Source organism: Sander vitreus, chromosome 23, assembly GCF_031162955.1.
Source record: "Sander vitreus isolate 19-12246 chromosome 23, sanVit1, whole genome shotgun sequence".
Taxonomy (NCBI): Eukaryota; Metazoa; Chordata; class Actinopteri; order Perciformes; family Percidae; genus Sander; species Sander vitreus.
The window spans coordinates 14,350,508-14,371,068 of NC_135877.1; the positions used below are offsets into that span (position 1 = coordinate 14,350,508).

General features: G+C 39.2%; 1 protein-coding gene across 1 annotated transcript; it reads right to left on the minus strand.

The window, feature by feature from the left end:
* Positions 1-670: 670 nt before the first annotated feature.
* Positions 671-10,436, minus strand: LOC144512321 (sodium- and chloride-dependent GABA transporter 1-like). Its single transcript, XM_078242992.1, has 14 exons — positions 10,196-10,436; positions 9,004-9,135; positions 8,206-8,306; positions 7,363-7,472; positions 7,094-7,226; positions 5,711-5,845; positions 5,517-5,620; positions 5,303-5,427; positions 4,287-4,399; positions 3,414-3,545; positions 2,896-2,998; positions 2,430-2,530; positions 1,280-1,447; positions 671-766 (listed from the first exon to the last, which is right to left on the minus strand). The coding sequence occupies exons 1-14, from the start codon at positions 10,434-10,436 to the stop codon at positions 671-673; spliced, it is 1,794 nt and encodes a 597-aa protein (XP_078099118.1).
* Between the last annotated feature and the right edge of the window lie 10,125 nt (positions 10,437-20,561).

A 20,561-nucleotide genomic window follows, 5' to 3' on the forward strand; every position in this document is an offset into this window, starting at 1 on the left:
GAATACAAGTGATAAGGATGGGTATAAAAAGTGCAATTTAACACATGAATAATGGAGTCTATGTATGACCTTATACTGAATTAACTCATGCCATGTCATGTAAATGCTGTGAAGACGTCTTCTGAAATTCCTACTCCTATTTCACTCTCCCAGGACGCCATCAGGTGCTGTGGAGATGGAGCAGTCTGACTCTCCCACACATTTGCAAGCATAAAGACCAGCTTTTTGGTTCACATGTCAATAGGAACTGAAGTTCATCCGAAAAATTCTAAGTTTCGAAATTTGAAATGTTTCCTCTGACATAGTTCCTGATTTGTAGGACTTGGGCATTGGTTTTTAACTATACAACGTGTTTTGTACCGCCCCAGATGAAAGGCATGGTAATAAAAAACAATGGTTAAAAAAATAAAAAGGGGCAAAGTCACCATTTTTATCGCATTAATTCGGCCAATCATTGACAGGAGGAGTGTTCATTAATATCCAGTGTCACTCCTGAGTTTATTCATCATAACTCTATTGTTCAGACAAATTTTTCGGCAAAATGTTATATAAAGGAAAACATCACAGAAAAATGTGGCACAAGGCTCCATCCATCCAAATGTCAAATTTCAGTGTTGACTACAGTAAGTCCTGGCAGACAAGGGAATTATTTTGACCTGAACAATCCTGGCTAGACAGGAGCGTCGCCCATGCTCCCCATGTGTGTAAATTCTTCATGCCCCGATGGCTTTTCATCCTCCTGGGAAGTTGTCATCTTCCGCCAACGCTGGTCAAGTAAAGAAAGTCACATCAGTCTCACCTTAGCAATAAATGCTTCACAGATTTTCTTGAAGGTTAGTCCAGACATGCGAAGTTAGGTGGACCAAAACTTAATTGTAAAACAATAGTGTGAAAAGTGAGTAAAATGTGCTTTTTAGCTGTAATTCACGTGATTTTAATTTAAGGAAAAGCAGAGGAAACTAAATGTTGTTTGTAGGGCAACAAACTAACTAAAAATATTAACTCTAAGAAGCTGTGCTCACCTTCAAAACATACCTTCCTACCTAAAAACAGAATAATAATGTTGGCCTCGAGCCAAATCCATTTTTTCTGCCTCTCTTCCTGCAGTCTTACCTCCTGCCTTCCTGCACCGTAGATCAACTGGAACTACGGTTTATTTTATTCACTTTCAGTTTTTCTCCCTTTGAAGATCCACATAGAAGTATCCTACATAACTATTTAACTGCAGGGAGTAGACAATAAAAACAGAGAGACCTGTAAGAGCATAGGTATAAAGTACCTGTTTGATGCTGCCCTTGGTGATGCAGAACATGTAGATGAAATAGCCCGGGATCAATATCATGGAAGACAAAGCCATGAACCAGCCAATCACTTGACCCCACAGCGGGTACACATACTTCCCCAACGTCAGAGGGGTCATCTCAAAGGCACTGAAGGTAAACACCCCCTACAATATAGAATTATGTTCTTTAGTCCATGTAATCTTTACCAATAACAGAATGAAATCACTAAAATGGTGATTTGTATGCTGACAAACATCTCGGTTAAAACTGGGCTAACGTCACTGGAAAAATAGATGTTTTTCAAAGCCTAGGTTGTAAGTAACATTGTTTATAACAGCTTTTAGATTGTTGTATTACGTTATGGACCTGTATCGCACTCAAAACAACAGTTATGTGTTAGCCTACCCTTGATATCTTAACAAGAGTCTACAGCCATGCTAGTGGCAGCTAGCGGCTAGACGGTGAGACTGTACTTAGGCACAGTGGTGCTTTAAGATAAAGGTTAATGTCAGAGAACGCTAACACGCTCACAATAACAATGCAGACATGCTGATGTTTAGCAGGTATAATGTTTAGCAGATATAATGTTTACCGTGTTCACCCACCATCTTATTTATTGTGTTAGCATTCTAACAGCTAACATTTGCTAATTTGCACTAAATGCAAAGCACAACTGAGGTTTAATGTCACCATACTGGACAATTAAACATTTAAACATGATGCTTGGGACGATGCGTGTACCAAATGTTATAGCAGTCCATCCCACAGTTGTCGAGATAGCCCTCTGGCTAAAATGTTTTACTTTTCAATCAAATTTAGCCCAGTTTTAACCATCTAAGCTGCATTTATTACTTGTGGCAGAATACCCTTGATTTTCCATAGAGCTTCCTTTAACATTACACTTCCTTTTTAACCACAGTATTGTAGATAAAGCCATCACCATGATTTCCCTGAGGGTCTGACAGTCCACAAGTACAAATCCCCACATGGCGAAGGAAACCAATTCAGCAATGTCATCAATTCTCTACTATTGGCACCTGCTGCAGCATGATAGATCTCCGTGAGGGAGAAGGGAGAACACGCGATGGTTCGACTTAGAAAAACTGCATATTATGGAGGTTAAATTGATAATCATTCAACTCCTACCAGGCAGATCAGCGGAGTGAAGAACTTCCAACAGAGCTTCCACCAGCCACATGGCCTATAGCCGATCATGTCCTCAATGTTCGTATAAAACCTTTCAGCTCCTGTGGCATAAAGAGAGGCGGATAAATAAAAGGAGTGTGTGTGTGTGTGTGTGTGTGTGTGTGTGTGTGTGTGTGTGTGTGTGTGTGTGTGTGTGTGTGTGTGTGTGTGTGTGTTAATGTGGAGAACAAAGCCTTATGGGTTGAAAGAGAGGGAAAGCTGATTGGGCAGAGAGTCTTAAGACAGAAAGTGGAGCAGATGTAATTTCCTCTTGGACAGTTTCAGTGTATATAAGAAATCGACATGCTTGGCCAAATATAGTCCTTTTCTATCCAGCTTTGTCTCAGCTTATTTCAGCTGTGGTTACATTTGATTTCACTCTACAGTGTTTGGTTTAAGCGTTGACGTCATAAAATATAGTTCCTACCATAAAACCAGGCTATGGAAACGGTTTCGAAGAAGACGAGGAAGAGAAGACACATCCCACTGGCCGAGTAGTAATCAAACAGCTTGAACACGTACAGACCACCCTGGGAGATTTCCACACACACAGAGACAAACATATCTGCTTAGAGGCTGAACAATAATACTTCTCACATACACTCTCTATATTGAATAAAATATATGCATGATGAGTATAACGCTGGTTGTTGTGAGATCGTTTTGTCATTATGTATAATGCAGGAGGGGGCTCATTTCCGTAGTGTGCAAATGTTCAGGTAAGTGTGTGTGTGTGTGTGTGTGTGTGTGTGTGTGTGTGTGTGTGTGTGTGTGTGTGTGTGTGTGTGTGTGTGTGTGTGTGTGTGTGTGTGTGTGTGTGTGTGTGTTGGAGTTTAATACAACCGCCGGCAGTGACTTTAATAAACTGAACGAAACCATCTTTTCATACTGGAGAATCAACATGGACTGAGGGCATGTAATACACAGAGATGTACACAACTGCACCTGTGTGATGTTGGAGAAGCCAATGATGAAGGAGATGAAGCAGACAATGAGGATGAAGATCTTCTTCCTCTTCCTCAGCACCATGGGATATTCATCCATTAGAGCTGTGATGAAGCCTTCCACTGTGCAGAACTAATACATGTCATTATTAAGAGACATGGGTCAGAATGTACTGCAGTTTGTTATTTAAAGACCCCACCCCACAAATTTAGCATTTCTTTCCTGTAACATTGTCAAACTCACGACTTAAAAAGAATCAAAATACATGCAGCAGAAACAGAGATATTGTCTTTTTTATTATTTATGTCAAAACCAGGCCCCTACATTACCCACAATGCAAAACAACCTCTTGTCAGTCGGTCACTCAGAGTTTTGGGTGTGTTATGCCAGTAGCAACTAATGTAGCCTTGAGCCGTTAGCCTAAAGTTGAGATTCGGTAAAATCACCTCTTTCTATCTCCACAACCCCAGAGCATAGGTTTAGTTTCAGAAGTGTGTGTGTGTGTGTGTGTGTGTGTGTGTGTGTGTGTGTGTGTGTGTGTGTGTGTGTGTGTGTGTGTGTGTGTGTGTGTGTGTGTGAGGAGGGGGGGTTAGGATTGCATGTTTCATGTTTTTCCATTATTTATTCAATTGCTAGTAACATTCACTTAAATTGACAATAATCCCATCTGAGCACAAGACACTTGAGTGTTGGTCGGAAGTTAGTTGGTATTTCTGTGTATAGGACATGATCTAAATCATTAATGGAATATTTTTTTTTTTTATTATACAGCAGCTTTCTGGTCAAGCAAGTGTGTGTGTGTGTGTGTGTGTGTGTGTGTGTGTGTGTGTGTGTGTGTGTGTGTGTGTGTGTGTGTGTGTGTTCTGTTTGTACCTGACTGTCCAGGCCCAGCATCATGAGCATGGAGAAGAAGAGAATGGCCCACAGAGAAGACATGGGCAGCTGGGTGACGGCCTGAGGGTAAGCTAAAAACGCCAGACCTGGACCTAAATGTTACACAGAAGACACGCCATTTAAATATCTAATGCTTAATCTTATGACATTATAGTGTAGCCTAATGAAATTCATAAGAATGGACATATTTACATATCTAGAAAACATAAGAAACAGGACACAAACATCACAATACTATTTACTTGTTTTTTCTTTTCGAATTTGAGTTGCACTTGGTTAGCAAGCCTCTAGTCTCGCTTTGCCAGACCTTCCTCCACAGCGTTGCGGAGGAGGGTCTGGCTAGTCCACACAGCATTCCGGAATGGGAGAAAAACATGCTGTGGTTTAATGGCATGTCTATAAACCAAACACAATCCTCATAGGCGGCGCTAGGCACGGGTCAGAGCCACGGTGCCACTGCAAAATAGCCTCAGGAAGGAACTTGTTTTGGTGGAACGTGTACGTTCAAAACAACAGAAAACAGAAACAACAGAAAACTCATATTGGACAGATAGTCTAGCTAGCTGTCTGGATTTACCCTGCAGAGATCTGAGAAGTAGTTAATCATAGTCCTCATAAATCCACTGGAGTTTAAAATTACAACACAAAGAAAGCAGAAGGTAGCGGACATCCAGCCGAAAATGTAGATATAGACTATTAAGCTTCCAACGTTTTTAAGGTTGCCAAATGCATAGGTTCACTTAAATGTGGACTGAAAGCAGGTCAATTTATCTGAGAAAGCTTTTTCCATGTAAAGGTCAAATACACAACCTGTCTCAAGTTTTCAAGAACTTTTCTCAGCTTTTGGGTATTGGTATGTTTATATATATAAGTATCTGAGATTTGGAAGATAATCATACCACATTTCCAGACTCATGCATGCCTCATTGGAAGTACCAAGGCAAAGATTTAAAGAAGTCCTTGCCAAACAATTCAAATTCAATACAGTACTGCACCTGATGCTGCTAATTCCTGGACAGGTTTTTTAGTGATATGGGACATGAAGCCTACAATGGAGAAGATGACGAAGCCAGCAAACATGCTGGTGCAGGAGTTAATGCAGCACACTATGATGGAGTCCCTGCCGAGAAAGAAACACAATTAACAGTTGGGATGACAACATGATATCAATTATGAGGATGTACAAAGCTTGTGACTGCATGTCCCTACCTGTACACATCGTTGTTGTAAGGGTTGTAGCTCCCCAGGGCGATGAGCGAGCCCAGGCCCAGTCCGTAGGAAAAGAAGATTTGAGTCGCTGCATCCAGCCACACCTGTCAGATACATGTATGCGCCCATATTCACTTTGTCATTTGTTTGTCTATAAATATGTTTGGGTGATCGGATGTGTGCAAGCTGTCTACCTCAGATCGCATGAGCTTTTTGAAGTCTGGAGTGATGTAGAAGAGGATCCCATCTATGGCTCCAGGCAGAGTGACCCCGCGTAAGAACAGGATGAACAGCATGACGTAGGGATAGGTGGCTGAGAAATACACCACCTAAGAGAAAGAGAAATACTTTTTTATGTATTCACATAAAATATACTTTGGATTTCTACTCTGTCAAAGCCAAAAACCCATATTTGAATTATACAGAACTTAAAATGGAAGTAAGCCTGTTTTAAGACGGGGGTTGAATCTTGTTTTCAAGTTAATCACAATTGCAAACATCCCAAAACCATTCCTCTTAAATAATTAAAAGTCAACAATAGATGCAAAATCCCTTGTTGCCACAGTACACAGTGTGAAAAATGTCTTGACTAAAATATTTCCATGGCTTCTCTTTGCTAGAAGACCTTGCCAGAGCCTTAAGAATGTGGCCCACAGCTCTGTAGCATAATCATTATGCTTAATTGGTAATGTCCATCAAGGCCAGGGGCCTTGGGGGAATTCATTTTTCTCACTGCTCTCAGATGCCACACATTAAAATCCAATTATCCACTAGCAGTAAATGTGTAAATGTGTTTCTGCTCACATACATCGCTTGGACTTGCTTTAATTTAAAAATCCCAGGCAGTAGGCAGAGTGATATATATTTTTTCTTTCTTTTTCTAACTCTTTTGCTAACACCTCTAAATCATCCATCAGTTTCGGATTAAATACATTTTGCAACCATGTCTATTTATAAGAGAGAGAGATGGGGTGTGGACAGCAGGATGACGACAGATACAAACAATCTGTCAACATCTGAGAAGAATAAATAAATACTAAGGCATATGATGATTAATAAATAATTCAAATATATTTTAGGTTGTTGTTCAACTCGGTGGAGCCAATTAACACATCCTCTGTCCCGTTTTGGTGTGCAAAATTTGGAGGAAGCCAAAGTCAATAGGCTTCATCATCTAGGCACCACAAATGTCTATACAAGATTTTATGGAAATCTGTTTAATAGTTGTTGAAATATTTCCATCTGATCCAAAGTCATATACACTGCTCTTTTTCTTTTGTAGCCTATACTTCATGTTTTCTCTGAATCATTTTTTCTCTTTAATCCACCAATCAAGAATGAAAACAGAAACATCAGCTCTGCCTCCTGAGCAGCTCTGTGCCCTGTCCTGTTTGCATGATTAAAACTTACAATAGGCAAAAATGGGAAGAGCGTCTCGGATAAACCAGGCTGTGTGATGTAGCAGAATCAGTCTGAGGCTAGAGAGAAAATTGTAAGTTTTAAGAATGTAAGAGGATAGGGAAAGAAGATAAAAGAATTGGGCAAGAACAGGGAAAAACAAAAGCACTAAGTATGACCTTCCCTGTCCACTCCACTCCTTTCCAGATTGAGAAATAGACAAGGACCCAGGCCAGTGCCAGAGTGCCCACTAAGGGCCAGCGAATCTCTCCTGGCTCCTCCAGACCACTGGACAACTGGTGCATGTTACGCCTACAGAAACACACATACACACTAAATTCAGACACAGATAAGCACAAATGGCTTCCATAAATAGCTTCAACCTATTCTTGTACAGGCTATCTTGTACACACACTCATACTGTATGGCATGACCATATCTCACTTACTCCCAGAACTCGGTGACAGCACTGGTGAGGTTGGTGGTATCTGTCAGAGTGTAGTTGCAAAAACATTTCTCTGTGTTCCAGGGGTTATTACAGCTTTGCCAAGGCAGCTCCTGCACACATATACATGAATATGATGAAATATTTCTGCTTTTCTTCACGGAAAAACATTGCTCTCCACAGTCAGTTTTAATGATCCAACCATGTTTTGGGCCTTAAGATAACAAAATTGAACAATATAAATCTTTCATCCCTGCTTCTCAAGCCTCTATTTTCCCACCAAAAGAACCTCTTGCACAATGCCTGCAAAGTCTTTAAATTCCCTCCACCCGGCTTCTTTGAGCCAGGCGCCAGAGAATTACAAAAGCAGAGTGAAGACAGACATTGTTGAGGTGGTAAACAAAACATTTTCTCGATATACTTAGGCGATGAATAATCAGGTATAAAAAACAGAATTTTAATCATGCCTACCATCCATTTAAAAAAAATACTTTTCTGATTTGACATTGAAGTTACAATAACCAATTGCTTGGCCACTTGGGGTCAGCAAAAATAAGCTGTAAACACAATAGTGACACAATATCACCTTAGTCGGTAGGTAGTTTACAGTGACTTTATCAGAACAAAAACAACACTGATGAGAGCCATGAGAGTGAACCTGAACAGTAAAATTGACCAGAAGCTCGGTCAAATGGGAAAGATAAAACATGCCCGCACTACTTAAAATGCCACTGAATGTCATTTTCATTATCAATTAATCTGCTGATTATTAATCAATTAATCTCTTTGTCTATAAAAAAAGTGAAAGCCCCAAATCCCTGTCTAATGATTGATTATACAACATACCGAACCAAAGGAGTTGAATAAGTAGTAGAGTGCCCAGGCAATGATGATAATATAGTAGATGTTGAGCCAGAAGGACAGAACCACTGCAGCTAAACCAACACCTGAAGAAGGAAGAGACACAGACGTCAACGTTTTACATTATAATGCTTTATTGGACACCCTGCAAAATCAAATGTATATGTATATGCTAGAAATAACTCTAGAGCTGATTTCTCCTCAAACAGTGTCACTTAGCATGTTAGTTATAATCTTTATCATCCTCATCATTGCTGTTTTTATTATTTCTAATGTTTACTTGCTCTTGGCTTTGGGTATCAGTTGGCACAGCGGCACACTCGCTATCACTGCTGCTGTCTTTGCTGGCTGGAGATAAATTGTGCTTCACTCGAGCTCTTTGAGCTAGGAGGCAGTGGTATAATTGCTACCACCAAGAACTGGCTAGAAAAGATTCTTAAATGAAAAATGTTGTTCACAAAACTATTTTCCTCTTTTTTGTGTGTTTCTGCACCTCTTTGGAAGCTTCATATCCTTGTCGTCTTTTTTTGAAGTGAAATGGCACGGAGAAAGAGACTGATGTCAAGCGGAAATATTGAGCAAAAGGTCATTCAAAGTAGATTTTGGTTCAGCACAAAAAGAGAATTAGTGCTAATAAATCAAATCTATGTGGTAGGTGCATATTATTGGTGACATACCTGGTCTGTTATGCTCAAAAGCATGTCAATAACTTAAAATGTATCTGTAAATTGATATAACAGCAGATGTACATCCATATCTCCCTATTGTATATCCACAGCTTACCTTTCATCATAGGGATGAGCTTCCACACCCCCAGCCCTCCCACTGAGGTGAACTGTCCCAGAGACGTCTCCAAGAGGAAGAGAGGTATCCCAGCAAACACCAGGGTCAAAAAGTACGGGATCAGAAAGGCCCCTGATAGATCATAAGATAATGTAGATAGTAATTACAAGGATTGCAATACTATCATAAACATGCCAGAGTAATACTGCATTTCAACAAACTGATGTAACTTAGATTAACAGTGCATAATATCTCAATAAAAATTAAAACTAAATATTCAAATTTAACAAATTAAGTTTCTTTTTCTTCAATTTAGTAACTAACAGAGAAATGAAATATTGCTGTAATACTGTGGTAAGAATGACATATCCTTTTCTCCAATTTGTTAAACCATGGCTCCTGCCTGAGGAGCTACCTTATTATTATATTATTAGAATTTTATGAAAAATGCTAGAAGTTAAATATTGTATAATTTGCATGCAGGAGACACACATCTTCCAGAGAATATACACTTGCCGTATGTGATTAAAAAGGTTTGTGTATATGTTAATGGTTTGCTAAGGATCTTATTCTTATAAAGTGTATTCTTAGAGGGCAACGTCAATCAAATAACCTATTAAAACATGCTCATCCATTGATTAATTGAATAATCATTGATCAGTATTACTCAAGAAGTCAATCAAAAGTATATTGGCCGAGGGCTAGTGACAGGGGCATATGAGCAACTAATTCAGATCTGATCTGCCACACACTGGAACGGTTCAAAGGGACAGTGGATGGTGTTGGAGAAGATGGGAGATTTAGGCTATGGCTTGAAGAGGTTTGAGGTTTGTGAGAGTACAGCAGCCAGTTTCTGTAAAAGGCTGTGGGTTAGGAGAAAGGCGTGACCGGGGCAAAGATGGGTTGAGCAGCATGCGGCTGATAGCCAGATAGCAACATGCTCGATGTATGGAGAACATTCCTCTGTCAGAAGGCCCAGTAGAGGCCCACTGCAGGGCCTCAAACATTTAATATACATGAGGAATCCTCACCCAACCTTTGTCACATTTGACGGTGTATTTATAACTATTGTGGCTTTGGGTGAATGAGTAAATGCTCTAAAGGTATTAAGTATCTCATCAGAATTAACTTTAAACTGACTAAAGATCTTTTGGTTCTGTCAGTCACAGGTACCCATGAATTGTCAACTTACCTCCACCGTTCTTGCCACACAGATAAGGGAACCTCCAGACATTTCCCAGGCCAATGGCGTATCCCACACATGACACCAGGAAATCAAACTTTCCCTTCCAGCTTCCCCTGTCAGGTGGCTCTTCCTTCTGCCTGTTTTTATCTGCAGAGGGCACCACAGGGTCCAGCTCCTCAAAGGGAACGGCTTGTTTGACCTCTGTTGGGGAGTTTAGGTCCACTGTACTCTGCCCAGTCTTCCCCATGGTGGGACCACTACAGTCCAGTGGGGTCAGTAAGTCCCTCAGTTGTCACGGCCTGCTATGGTGACAAATTAAAGTCTCTGGTCCTGTCCGGCTGAGCCTCTCACACAGAGTTTGGTGATTGACTCGACAGATTGAGAACAATGTGTGGACACTGAATGTGCAGAAAAGCTGTAGACAGAGGGAGAATACTACAGTTACTGCAGAGCTGTTATACCAATTATATATTGGTAAATAGTGAACGCTTTTGTTGTGTTTGACGGTGTTCTCATGGAGAGGAATACAACTCAAATTACAATTTACTGATGTTGAGGCGTTTTTATAGTCTTTTACAGCCCTTTAATTTACTTGGGAAACAATGTATAATTGCACACAATAAAGGTTATTATTTAATTTAACGTGGTCTTTGTGGGTAAGCCAACTAAAGCCATAAAAAGTAGCACAGAACAAGCACCACTGGACTGATATGAGCAAGAAGGTGGCGCAATACAGGTCACCCTTGAAAACACCGCACTGTGTTTCTTCATCAGTACTGACGCACGCCCTACCTCACCTCTCTTTCCAGTCCACCGCAGTCAAGTTCATGGTGAGTCACCACAATACCAAAAGAAAGCAAAAACCTGAATACAAATACCACAAAGGTTCCACTATGTGATGTCCACAAAAGAAGTCTGTACTGCTTACACACAAGTGGACATCTAGCTGTAATGTGAATTTAACTGCTGATTCAAGTTTTTATCAATATATATCAAGCCGTTCATTGAATACTCCCTCATTTCATGCCTGGATGACATGAAGTTGTTCATGATTACAAATATTGATTGACCCAAAAAATTGTCCATATCACTTCCTGCCATTGCTCGAGACTGTTGACTGAAACATTCGCTGAAAAAACAAAGATATTTTTCAAGGAAATGCCACTGCTTATTTTCACATACAGAGGCGCTGTGAAACAGCAGGGTACCGCTGAGCTTTCTCATTGTGTTACTCTTCTGCATACTAAATCATAGACCATGTTAGACTGATTCAAAAAGCCTGCGGTCCTTATTTGTCTTCTTTTTTTTGGTCTGCCTGATTCATTGTGCTTACTGACTGTTTCAAAGCATTCAAATGTATATTCATGTTCAATTGCAATTACTTGTGATGAAAAGCCTTTGCAACATTTAACATATGCATCACTTGTGCCTTCTAGCCTTTGATGATGTTGATGAAAACAAGTATTGGCAAAGTGTACAATATATATGTTATGGACGCAGATGATTCAAAATACCAAAATAAAAGTGCATTGGAAAAAGTTAGAAAAAATAGGATACATTTGAAACAGTGACTGTGATGTTTACTATGATCAGCATTGATCAAACTATTCTCTCCTGCTGTGGAATTATCCACACTGTGTACAAAAGTAATCAACTTCAATCAGGCATTATGCTATTAAATGATCAAAAATGTACTTTCAATAGTTGTCTAGGTGAGTAACTACTTCAAAAGCCCACCGTTAATACCAAAACACATCACAGATTCCCTTTGATGATTTCGTCCATTCGATTCAAAGTAAACCCTGCTGTTTTTTTGACAGTGGAGACTTTTAAGATGCAATACATTTTTTAATGACTTTCAGTAGCAAACAAGTTTTTGTCTCTCTCAACAATTACTGTAAAAGTTTCATCCAGTTCATGAATTCATATTGATTAATAGAATTATCTTCATGGTCTGTGGCAGTCCACTGAACTAAAACCAACTTTGTTAACCTTGCGATTTGTGGACAAAATCAACTTAATAACTTTCTCAATGATTTTTAAAGGATGGAGGAGAGGGAATTAGATGAATCCTACCTGAGAGATTTCCAAGTCCTCTGTCAGGTCATCAGCTTTAGTGCTCTACAGCACAAAGTCTTGAAACTTCAACTTAACATCCAAAGGAAGAAATATCATCTTTGAGTCAACTATGAAAAGCTTCAAGCCGGCTCTCCGGGACCATGGGAAGCCACAATGTATCTGCTGCCCGAAAAGCCGTTTTTGATTTTGCAACTCTTTCCTGTAGCCTATGCTGTATTTTGAAGAACTGTGGCTCTTCCTGCAACTGCTATCGAGTGCTTGATAATAAACTTCGACCTGTGTGTCTGCTTTGATTGCTCAGTTCTAACTACTGAGGCCCTGAGGCCATGGGGGATATGTCAATCGCCCAACTCTTGTGGGGAACTCTAGCAGCAGCAGTAGTGTGTGTTTGTGCTTAGTGCATATGTTTGTTGCGATAGCTGAGGTCAGTTCTTGCCAGCGCCGTTACCATGGTATTTCCCAACAGAGAAGGGCCTGATCAGTGAAAGAGCTCGTGGAGTTTTGGAAAATGAAACGAACAATGGCTTCTGGCAAAGATCCTGGAAATGTATGACCACAAATGCGGTCATGCCAGTATCAGACTCTGCAATCAGCACATTAAGAGACCAAATGTTCATCCTCAGTGTCCTCACTTAAATGATTGGAAAGTGTGTAGGCCATATCAAAGTATATGAGTGCAAAACAATCTTTATTTTTCATCAACCTTTAACTACAATTTATATTTTTGCGATATGCAGGTGTCTGCAAGTGATATGTGACTGTAGCCATGCCATATGCCTGCAAGCAATGCTCCATCTGGGCCTGCATCTTCAGGCATACAGCAACCCCTTCTGCTCGGTTCCACATACAGCTGCCAAATGCCCAGAACGTAATGCAAACCAGCACACATACAGTATACACAGACAGAGATGCAGGAAATTCAATCCAAAGAGCCTGCTGCAGTACCCCCCTCTACTGTATCTGAACTGTCTGCCATGTTGTGCCTCTGAAATGTCCACTTCAATTCAATAAACTCACGATTAGGTGCCAAATAATCCGAGCTAGCGCCTCTAAGGGACATCCAAACAAGACTTTGCTTACTTTGCTTAACTTTTTTGCTGAACAGTGACCACAAGTGGCAAATGGCACATTGATTTTCCCAACGTTAAGTCAGTTGAGAGAAACTCAAACTGGACAACAAGCAGGAAAGTGTGAGGTATGGTAGTAACAGCAATATCTAGTGTGAAGTGTTCTAGCATTACCATAAACCTTTGATGTTATGGTCATTTTTTTTATTTGTAAGTAAAACACATACACTGTAAACCCAGATTTAGTTGTGATTAAACTTTTTAGTGGTCACTACTTATTCTTTCATGTTTTGTTAAAAACCATATTCATTACTAAATCACATTTGTAATAATCAGCTTCATTATCATCACTCAAGTTTCTGCGCGGGAAAGTCGCCTGACGACACAATCTTCTGAACATACATGCACAGACAGAGTTGTGTGGAGCTGATAGTCTTAATTAGCTTTGTAGCAACTCATTTGGCTTGAATGTAACGAACGTTAATTAATATAAAAATGTTACGCACTAAAGCTTTAACTTAACATGCTTATTTTAAACAACATGACTCCAGAAAAAAATAACTTTCGTTTACTAATGATTTTTAGTAATGACTACTAATGTAAACTTGATTTGTCTACTGCATCAACTTTACGTTCTGTGTTAATACAACTTGAGTTTCACGTTGTGTAAAAACTTAGACGGTTTAAGGCAAAGGCTTTCGACGCAAATTTCTAGTAAAGTCAACTAATTCGGGATAACAGTGTAGACTATAGTAAAACTGTTATTTCTTCATTAAAGTTATATACAGTGGGGCTCGAAAGTTTGGGCACCCTAGGTAAAAATTTGTATTAATGTGCATAAAGAAGCCAAGAAAAGATGGAAAAATCTCCAAAAGGCATCAAATGACAGATTAGACATTCTTATAATATGTCAAAAAAGTTAGATTTTATTTCCATCATTTACACTTTCAAAATAACAGAAAACAAAAAATGGCATCTGCAAAAGTTTGGGCACCCTGCAGAGTTAATACTTTGTACTGCCCCCTTTGGCAAGTATCACAGCTTGTAAACGCTTTTTGTAGCCAGCCAAGAGTCTTTCAGTTCTTGTTTGAGGTATCTTCGCCCATTCTTCCTTACAAAAGTCTTCCAGTTCTTTGAGATTTCTGTCTGTCACGCACTGCTCTTTTAAGGTCTATCCATAGATTTTCAATTATGTTGAGGTCAGGAGACTGTGAAGGCCATGGCAAAACCTTTGGTTTACGCCTCTTGATGTAATCCATCGTGGATTTTGAGGTGTGTTTAGGATCATTATCCATTTGTAGAAGCCATCCTCTCTTTAACTTCAGCTTTTTCACAGATGGCATCAAGTTAGCGTCCAAAATTTGCTGAAATTTTATTGAATCCATTTTTCCTTCTACTCGTGAAATGTTCCCTGTGCCACTGGCTGCAATACAACCCCAAAGCATGATTGATCCACCCCCATGCTTAACAGTTGGACAGAGGTTCTTTTCATTAAATTCTGTGCCCTTTCTTCTCCAAACGTGCCTTTGCACATTCCGGCCAAAAAGTTCTATTTTAACCTCATCGGTCCACAGAACTTGTTTCCACAATGCATCAGGCTTGTCTATATGTTCATTTGCAAACTTCAAACGCTGATTTTTGTGGTGAGGAGGTAGAAGAGGTTTTCTTCTGATGACTCTTCTCATATGACATGACTCTTTATAGTGGAATGGTGTACCACAACTCCAGTGTCTGCCAGATCTTTCTGGATGGATTGTGCAGTCAAACGTGGGTTTTGACTTGCTTTTCTCACAATCCTGTGAGCTGTTCTGTCTGATAATTTTCTTGGTCTTCCAGATCTTGCTTTAACTTCCACTGTTCCTGATGACTGCCATTTCTTAATTACATTCTGAACAGAGGATATTGGCATCTGAAAACGCTTTGCTATCTTCTTATAGCCTTCTCCTGCTTTGTGAGCGTCAACTATTTTCAGTGTCAGTTTTCTAGACAACTGCTTAGAAGAACCCATGGTGCTGATTGTTCGGGCAAGGTCAGATGAGTCTGGGCATTTAAAACCTTTGAGACTGACATCACCTGGTCTTTCCAGACGATGATTGAGAACAATCCATGACACTGTCAGGTCTCAGCTTGCCAAAGGGGGCAGTACAAGGTATTAACTCTGCAGGGTGCCCAAACTTTTGCAGACGCCATTTTTTGTTTTCTGTTATTTTGAAAGTGTAAATGATGGAAATAAAATCTAACTTTTTTTGACATATTATAAGAATGTCTAATCTGTCATTTGATGCCTTTTGGAGATTTTTCCATCTTTTCTTGGCTTCTTTATGCACATTAATACAAATTTTTACCTGGGGTGCCCAAACTTTCGAGCCCCACTGTAGGCTGAGTGTGAAAATCCCTCATCAGTGCTGGAAGAAGTATCCAGATCTTACTTGAGTGAAAGCAGCAGCATCACATTGTAGAAATCCTGTTACGAGTAAAAAGTCCAGCATTCAAAATTTAACTTGAGAAAAAATAGCATCAAAACCTAATGCACCAAAAGTAAAAGTACTTATTATGCAGAGCTGCCCATTTCTAAATGTTATATTATTGGATCATAGTTATTGATTCAAGCATCACTAATATTGCAGCTGGTAAAGGTGGTGCTTATTTTAACTACTTTATGTACTGCTGGGTAGCTTAATCGATACATCATAATGTATGAGTTGATTATATTTTGTTCTGCAAAGTACTTAGTAACTAAAGCAGTAAAATATACATAATGGAAGGAAAAGTACAAGCGTTGCATCCACAATATAGTGTAGCGGAAGTATAAAGTTGCATTAGATTGAAAGGAAAAGTACAAGGACATCAAAGTTGCAAGCAAATATAATGAAATGTACTTAAATAGGGAATGATTTTGGACATATCCAGTTTAACTTCATTGCTTGCTAGGCTATTTTGTCACCGGTTAAACTGCAGACACCATGGAGCCATTTTCTCAATTTAAAAACATGTGTACTTGTGTCCTGGCAGTGGATCCAGAGAGGTTGTGTATATTGTCTTTTTAATGACTCCAGTGACAGTACAACACTTTCTTCATTAATATTAATGGAATTAGATATGAGGCATGAACCTCTCTTGTTTCTCCTGGCAGGTAAACTCCTAACATTACCTGATCCAGATATTTTATCACCAGCCAATTTGAAAAAACTAATGAACATTCCCACAATGCCCCTGGCAGCAACGTCCATTGCTGTGCCAGTGGGTAGCGACAAGTGGTAGATATTGGGTTTCAAAAGTGATAGGTTTAATCATATTAGAAGCTTAATTACACCCGTAGTGAGCCACTCCTCTTAAGAACAGATTCAGTGTGATCTCTGGTGGGGTTGATTGTCCATGTGGACCCAAACGATGATAGCTGGCTAGATTGGAGTTGTCAAAGCTGGTTTTCGTCAATCTGTTTACAGCGGCCCCAGATCAATGCAGCCTAATTATGATTCCAGAGCATCCACAGCCGAGAATAATAGGGAGGGATTATAGGTTACAGACGGAGGCATAGAATGATAGAATGACACAGAATGTCTTAGAGCAAAAGTTAAAGTTTGTCAGAGTTTTGAGGATTATGTCAGAATTTGACTGGTCATATTTTCTCCTTAGATGATTTATTGTAAAAATGGGAAATGAAAATGGAAAAGAAAAATAGCACAAAGAGAATGAAAAGGTAAGTTAGAAGAGAGACAGAGAGGAAATGTAGTAATTAAAAGCTAGAATTTCACAGAGATTGTCATGCTATGTCCAAAGTCCTATTTAACAGTATTACATTCCTGCAGTAATGCTTGTTGGCTTTGCCAAAACACAGTCAGAATTTAAGATGTCTTCTGTTGCAGATGTAAGCCCGCAGGTTTCTTAATACGGAGCAGTTAGGGCAGAGAGACCAAATACAAATGGACTGTGAAATATAAAAGATACACCAGGAGAAAACAAAAACTATAATGCTTCATAAGACAATTGCTTCACCTTGACATAATGTAAAACGTTATAAACACATATCTGGACATGTCATTTACTGCATAATAACCTTTGGAGATGCTTTCAGGAGGTGTGGCATGTTGCGTTGAGGACACCATTCAATCCATTGTGATGTCTTGTTTTCTTTACTTCGCAACAGCAACTTAACTTGGGATGTATACTTCTGAGATATGCTGAGTCAGTGTGGCCAGAGGTAAACTTTAGCAGCACTGTCATTTGTATGCATGAGCTCTGGTCCTGTCACTGCATAATAAGTGCCTGGAGCAACATCCAAACACTCTTTAAAAAAAAAGCAAGAGTAATGGCTCATGTACCACATTCAAAATGAATCATGTGAGCAGTTTTTGAAAAACATTAATTATTTCTTTGGACCAGTGCTTAGAATAATACAGTTGCAGTAGATGTATTGTATTGTACAGATATTGTATTGTACAGATGAGGTGAGTCTAACGTAGTCTATTTTTTTTCAACAATACATAAACGGTGTGTTAGGGAAAGGTCTCTGTAGCAACCCTATTCCCAGTGTTCTCACATACTACATATTTGATTAATTTCCCTCATTGAATTAGTTAGAGAGCTGCACTACCTTATGATACATGTAATAAATGACTCAGCAAATCCAGATTTTTGATGCAAAAAAACAAAAGAGAAAAAAAAACAGTGGTCAGCATATCTCACACTTGACCGACAGAATAGATCATCTGTGCATCAATTTTAGCCTTGGAGGATTTTTAGCCATGCTAGCAGCATGACCCTGTGGATGGCAATATCGGTCTGTCAGTTAATTGGTCCACCACTTTGGTCCAGACTGAAATATCTCAACAAATATTGGATGGATTGCCATGAAATTTGATGTAATGTTAATGTAAAATGTATATAATGTACATTGTGTACGTTTTTCCCAGATGATGTATCATAATGATGACACTGTGACCCCCTGACTTTTCATCTGAAGCCACTAACAAATCAAAGTTTAAACTTATATATAAAACTATCTCAACATCTACTGGATGGGCCGGCACACATTCTATATTAATCATTTTGGTGATCCCTAACTTTTCTTCTAGTGTCACCTCACCAGCAGGTTGAAATGTTATGCTACTATGACGTAATACCTGAAAAACAAATGACATGCCCATCAGCCTCAGCTGCACATTATGTGTTTACCTAATTTATATCAGCATGCTAACATTCCTAAATAAGACGGTGCCATTGTAAATGTTTAACCTGCTGACCATCAGAATGTTAGCATCGTCATTGTGAACTTGTTAGCATGCTGACATTAGCATTTAACACAGAACCGCTAGATTCACAGAGTAATAAAGCCACAATTAAATCGCTAAACATAGCAGGAATAAGACAATCTATACAGAACCAAACTAATGCAGTTACGGCAATAGTCTATTTTTGGTGAATGAAAGTGAAGTGGTCAATACATCATAAAAGTAGTACATTTGCATCCTTTTTTGATTCAGTTTATGATGTGTAAAAGTAACCATATAACAGAAATGAGCAACTGTTTAGAAAATAAACTGCTGCCGCTGAGGCCTCCTTGTGAGCTGCGTTTAATTCACAGCACGTGTCATGGTCTGTGAATCAATGCGGGGGGTATTATAAAGCACGGAACACCCAGAGGCGATTGGCATGCGTAGATAGGAGGCTAATATTACCAATATTTTCATCCTGTAATGCAGTAGGACAGTGCATGGCGCATACATACAATGGCAAAGGTGGGTCGAGGCGCACATCAGAGAGAGCATGATTGTGTTTTATGAGAGAGAAAGAGTGAAAAGATGAAAGATGATGAGGCAGGCATTTTGTGATAAATCACTGCAAAGAATGAGGAAAAAGGTATATAAATGAGTTGGGAAGCAGAATGAAAAGATAGCGAGATAAAAAAAAAAGAAAATGTGAAAAATTTACAAGTTGCAGTACAGCCTGGGTAGATAAGAAGGGAATGAGATGAAAAGATACAAAGAAACTGAAAAATGATGCAGAGGAAGATTGTCCCATTGCTGGAGATAAAAACTTAAAGAGATAAAGCCTTGAAATGTCTTCATTTACAGTTTGCCTGATACATGAGCCCAGTGGAGTTTCATTGGTGTCACTGCAGAGTGTGCTATTCCTCCCTGGAGATCTATCAACCACCTAATTCTCAGTTTCATTTTGCTCATCTTCTATTACCCCTGAGTCATGTTTTATCATCCCAATTGTCTCACATCCTTGTGACCTTGTTATACGCTAAGTCATTGTCCTTAATATGCCCCAAAATAAATTGTATCAAGACATTGTCACCATAAAAGCCCAAAATAAGCTATCAAGCAGAAATACAATCAACGCAATATTTGCAATATGTTACTGTGATGCATTCAGTATGAGAGGCCGTATAGGAAATAATTCATACTTTTGTCTTACACACACTATCATAATCTTGCATATACACCACTATACTCATACACACACTATTATAATCCTTTTACATGTATGTATGAGAGGGTATAGTCATGTATATGAGAGAGTATAGTAGTGTGTGTGTGAGAGTATAGCATTGTATGTGAGAGTATAGTAGTGTATGTGTGAGAGTATAGCATTGTATGTGAGAGAGTATAGTAGTATATGTGACAGAGTATAGTAGTGTATGTCAGAGTATAGTAGTGTATGTGAGAGAGCATATAGTTGGGTATGTGAGAGAGAAAGTATAGTTGTGTGTGAGAGAGAATATTTGAAAAGGAAGTTGGTTTGATCAATCAGGAAGATTGATCTTTAAATTCTCACTTCCTCATTGGCTAAAGGGGCCATTTTAAATTATCATTATCTGGTGGGCTTGCTGCTTTGAAAGTACAGCTAGCACCAACTCAGAGGAACAAGGAACATTTAAATCAAGCAGCAGAAACTTTGACAAAAACAACCTTGTTGGACGAAAAAAAATATTCTTATCTTATTTAGTTTCTTTTTCAAGGTCAGTTTTTGTTTGTGGAAGTAAATGGTAATGAGGAAAACATTGCTATATTTTTCACTGATACACTGTTCAGAGAATTGTGAGGGAAACTGACAATTTGGTACATGACAGTGTCATTTTGGAAAGATTAGTTTCTGAGCTCAATGGTTATACTCAGACAATCTCTTTCTTGCTCTCGGTTAACCAGCAGTTTGAAGAGGATGACAATCAGGGAAGCTTTGGTGTAGACCTGAAGATCTTTGTCCGAACCCGACGGGAC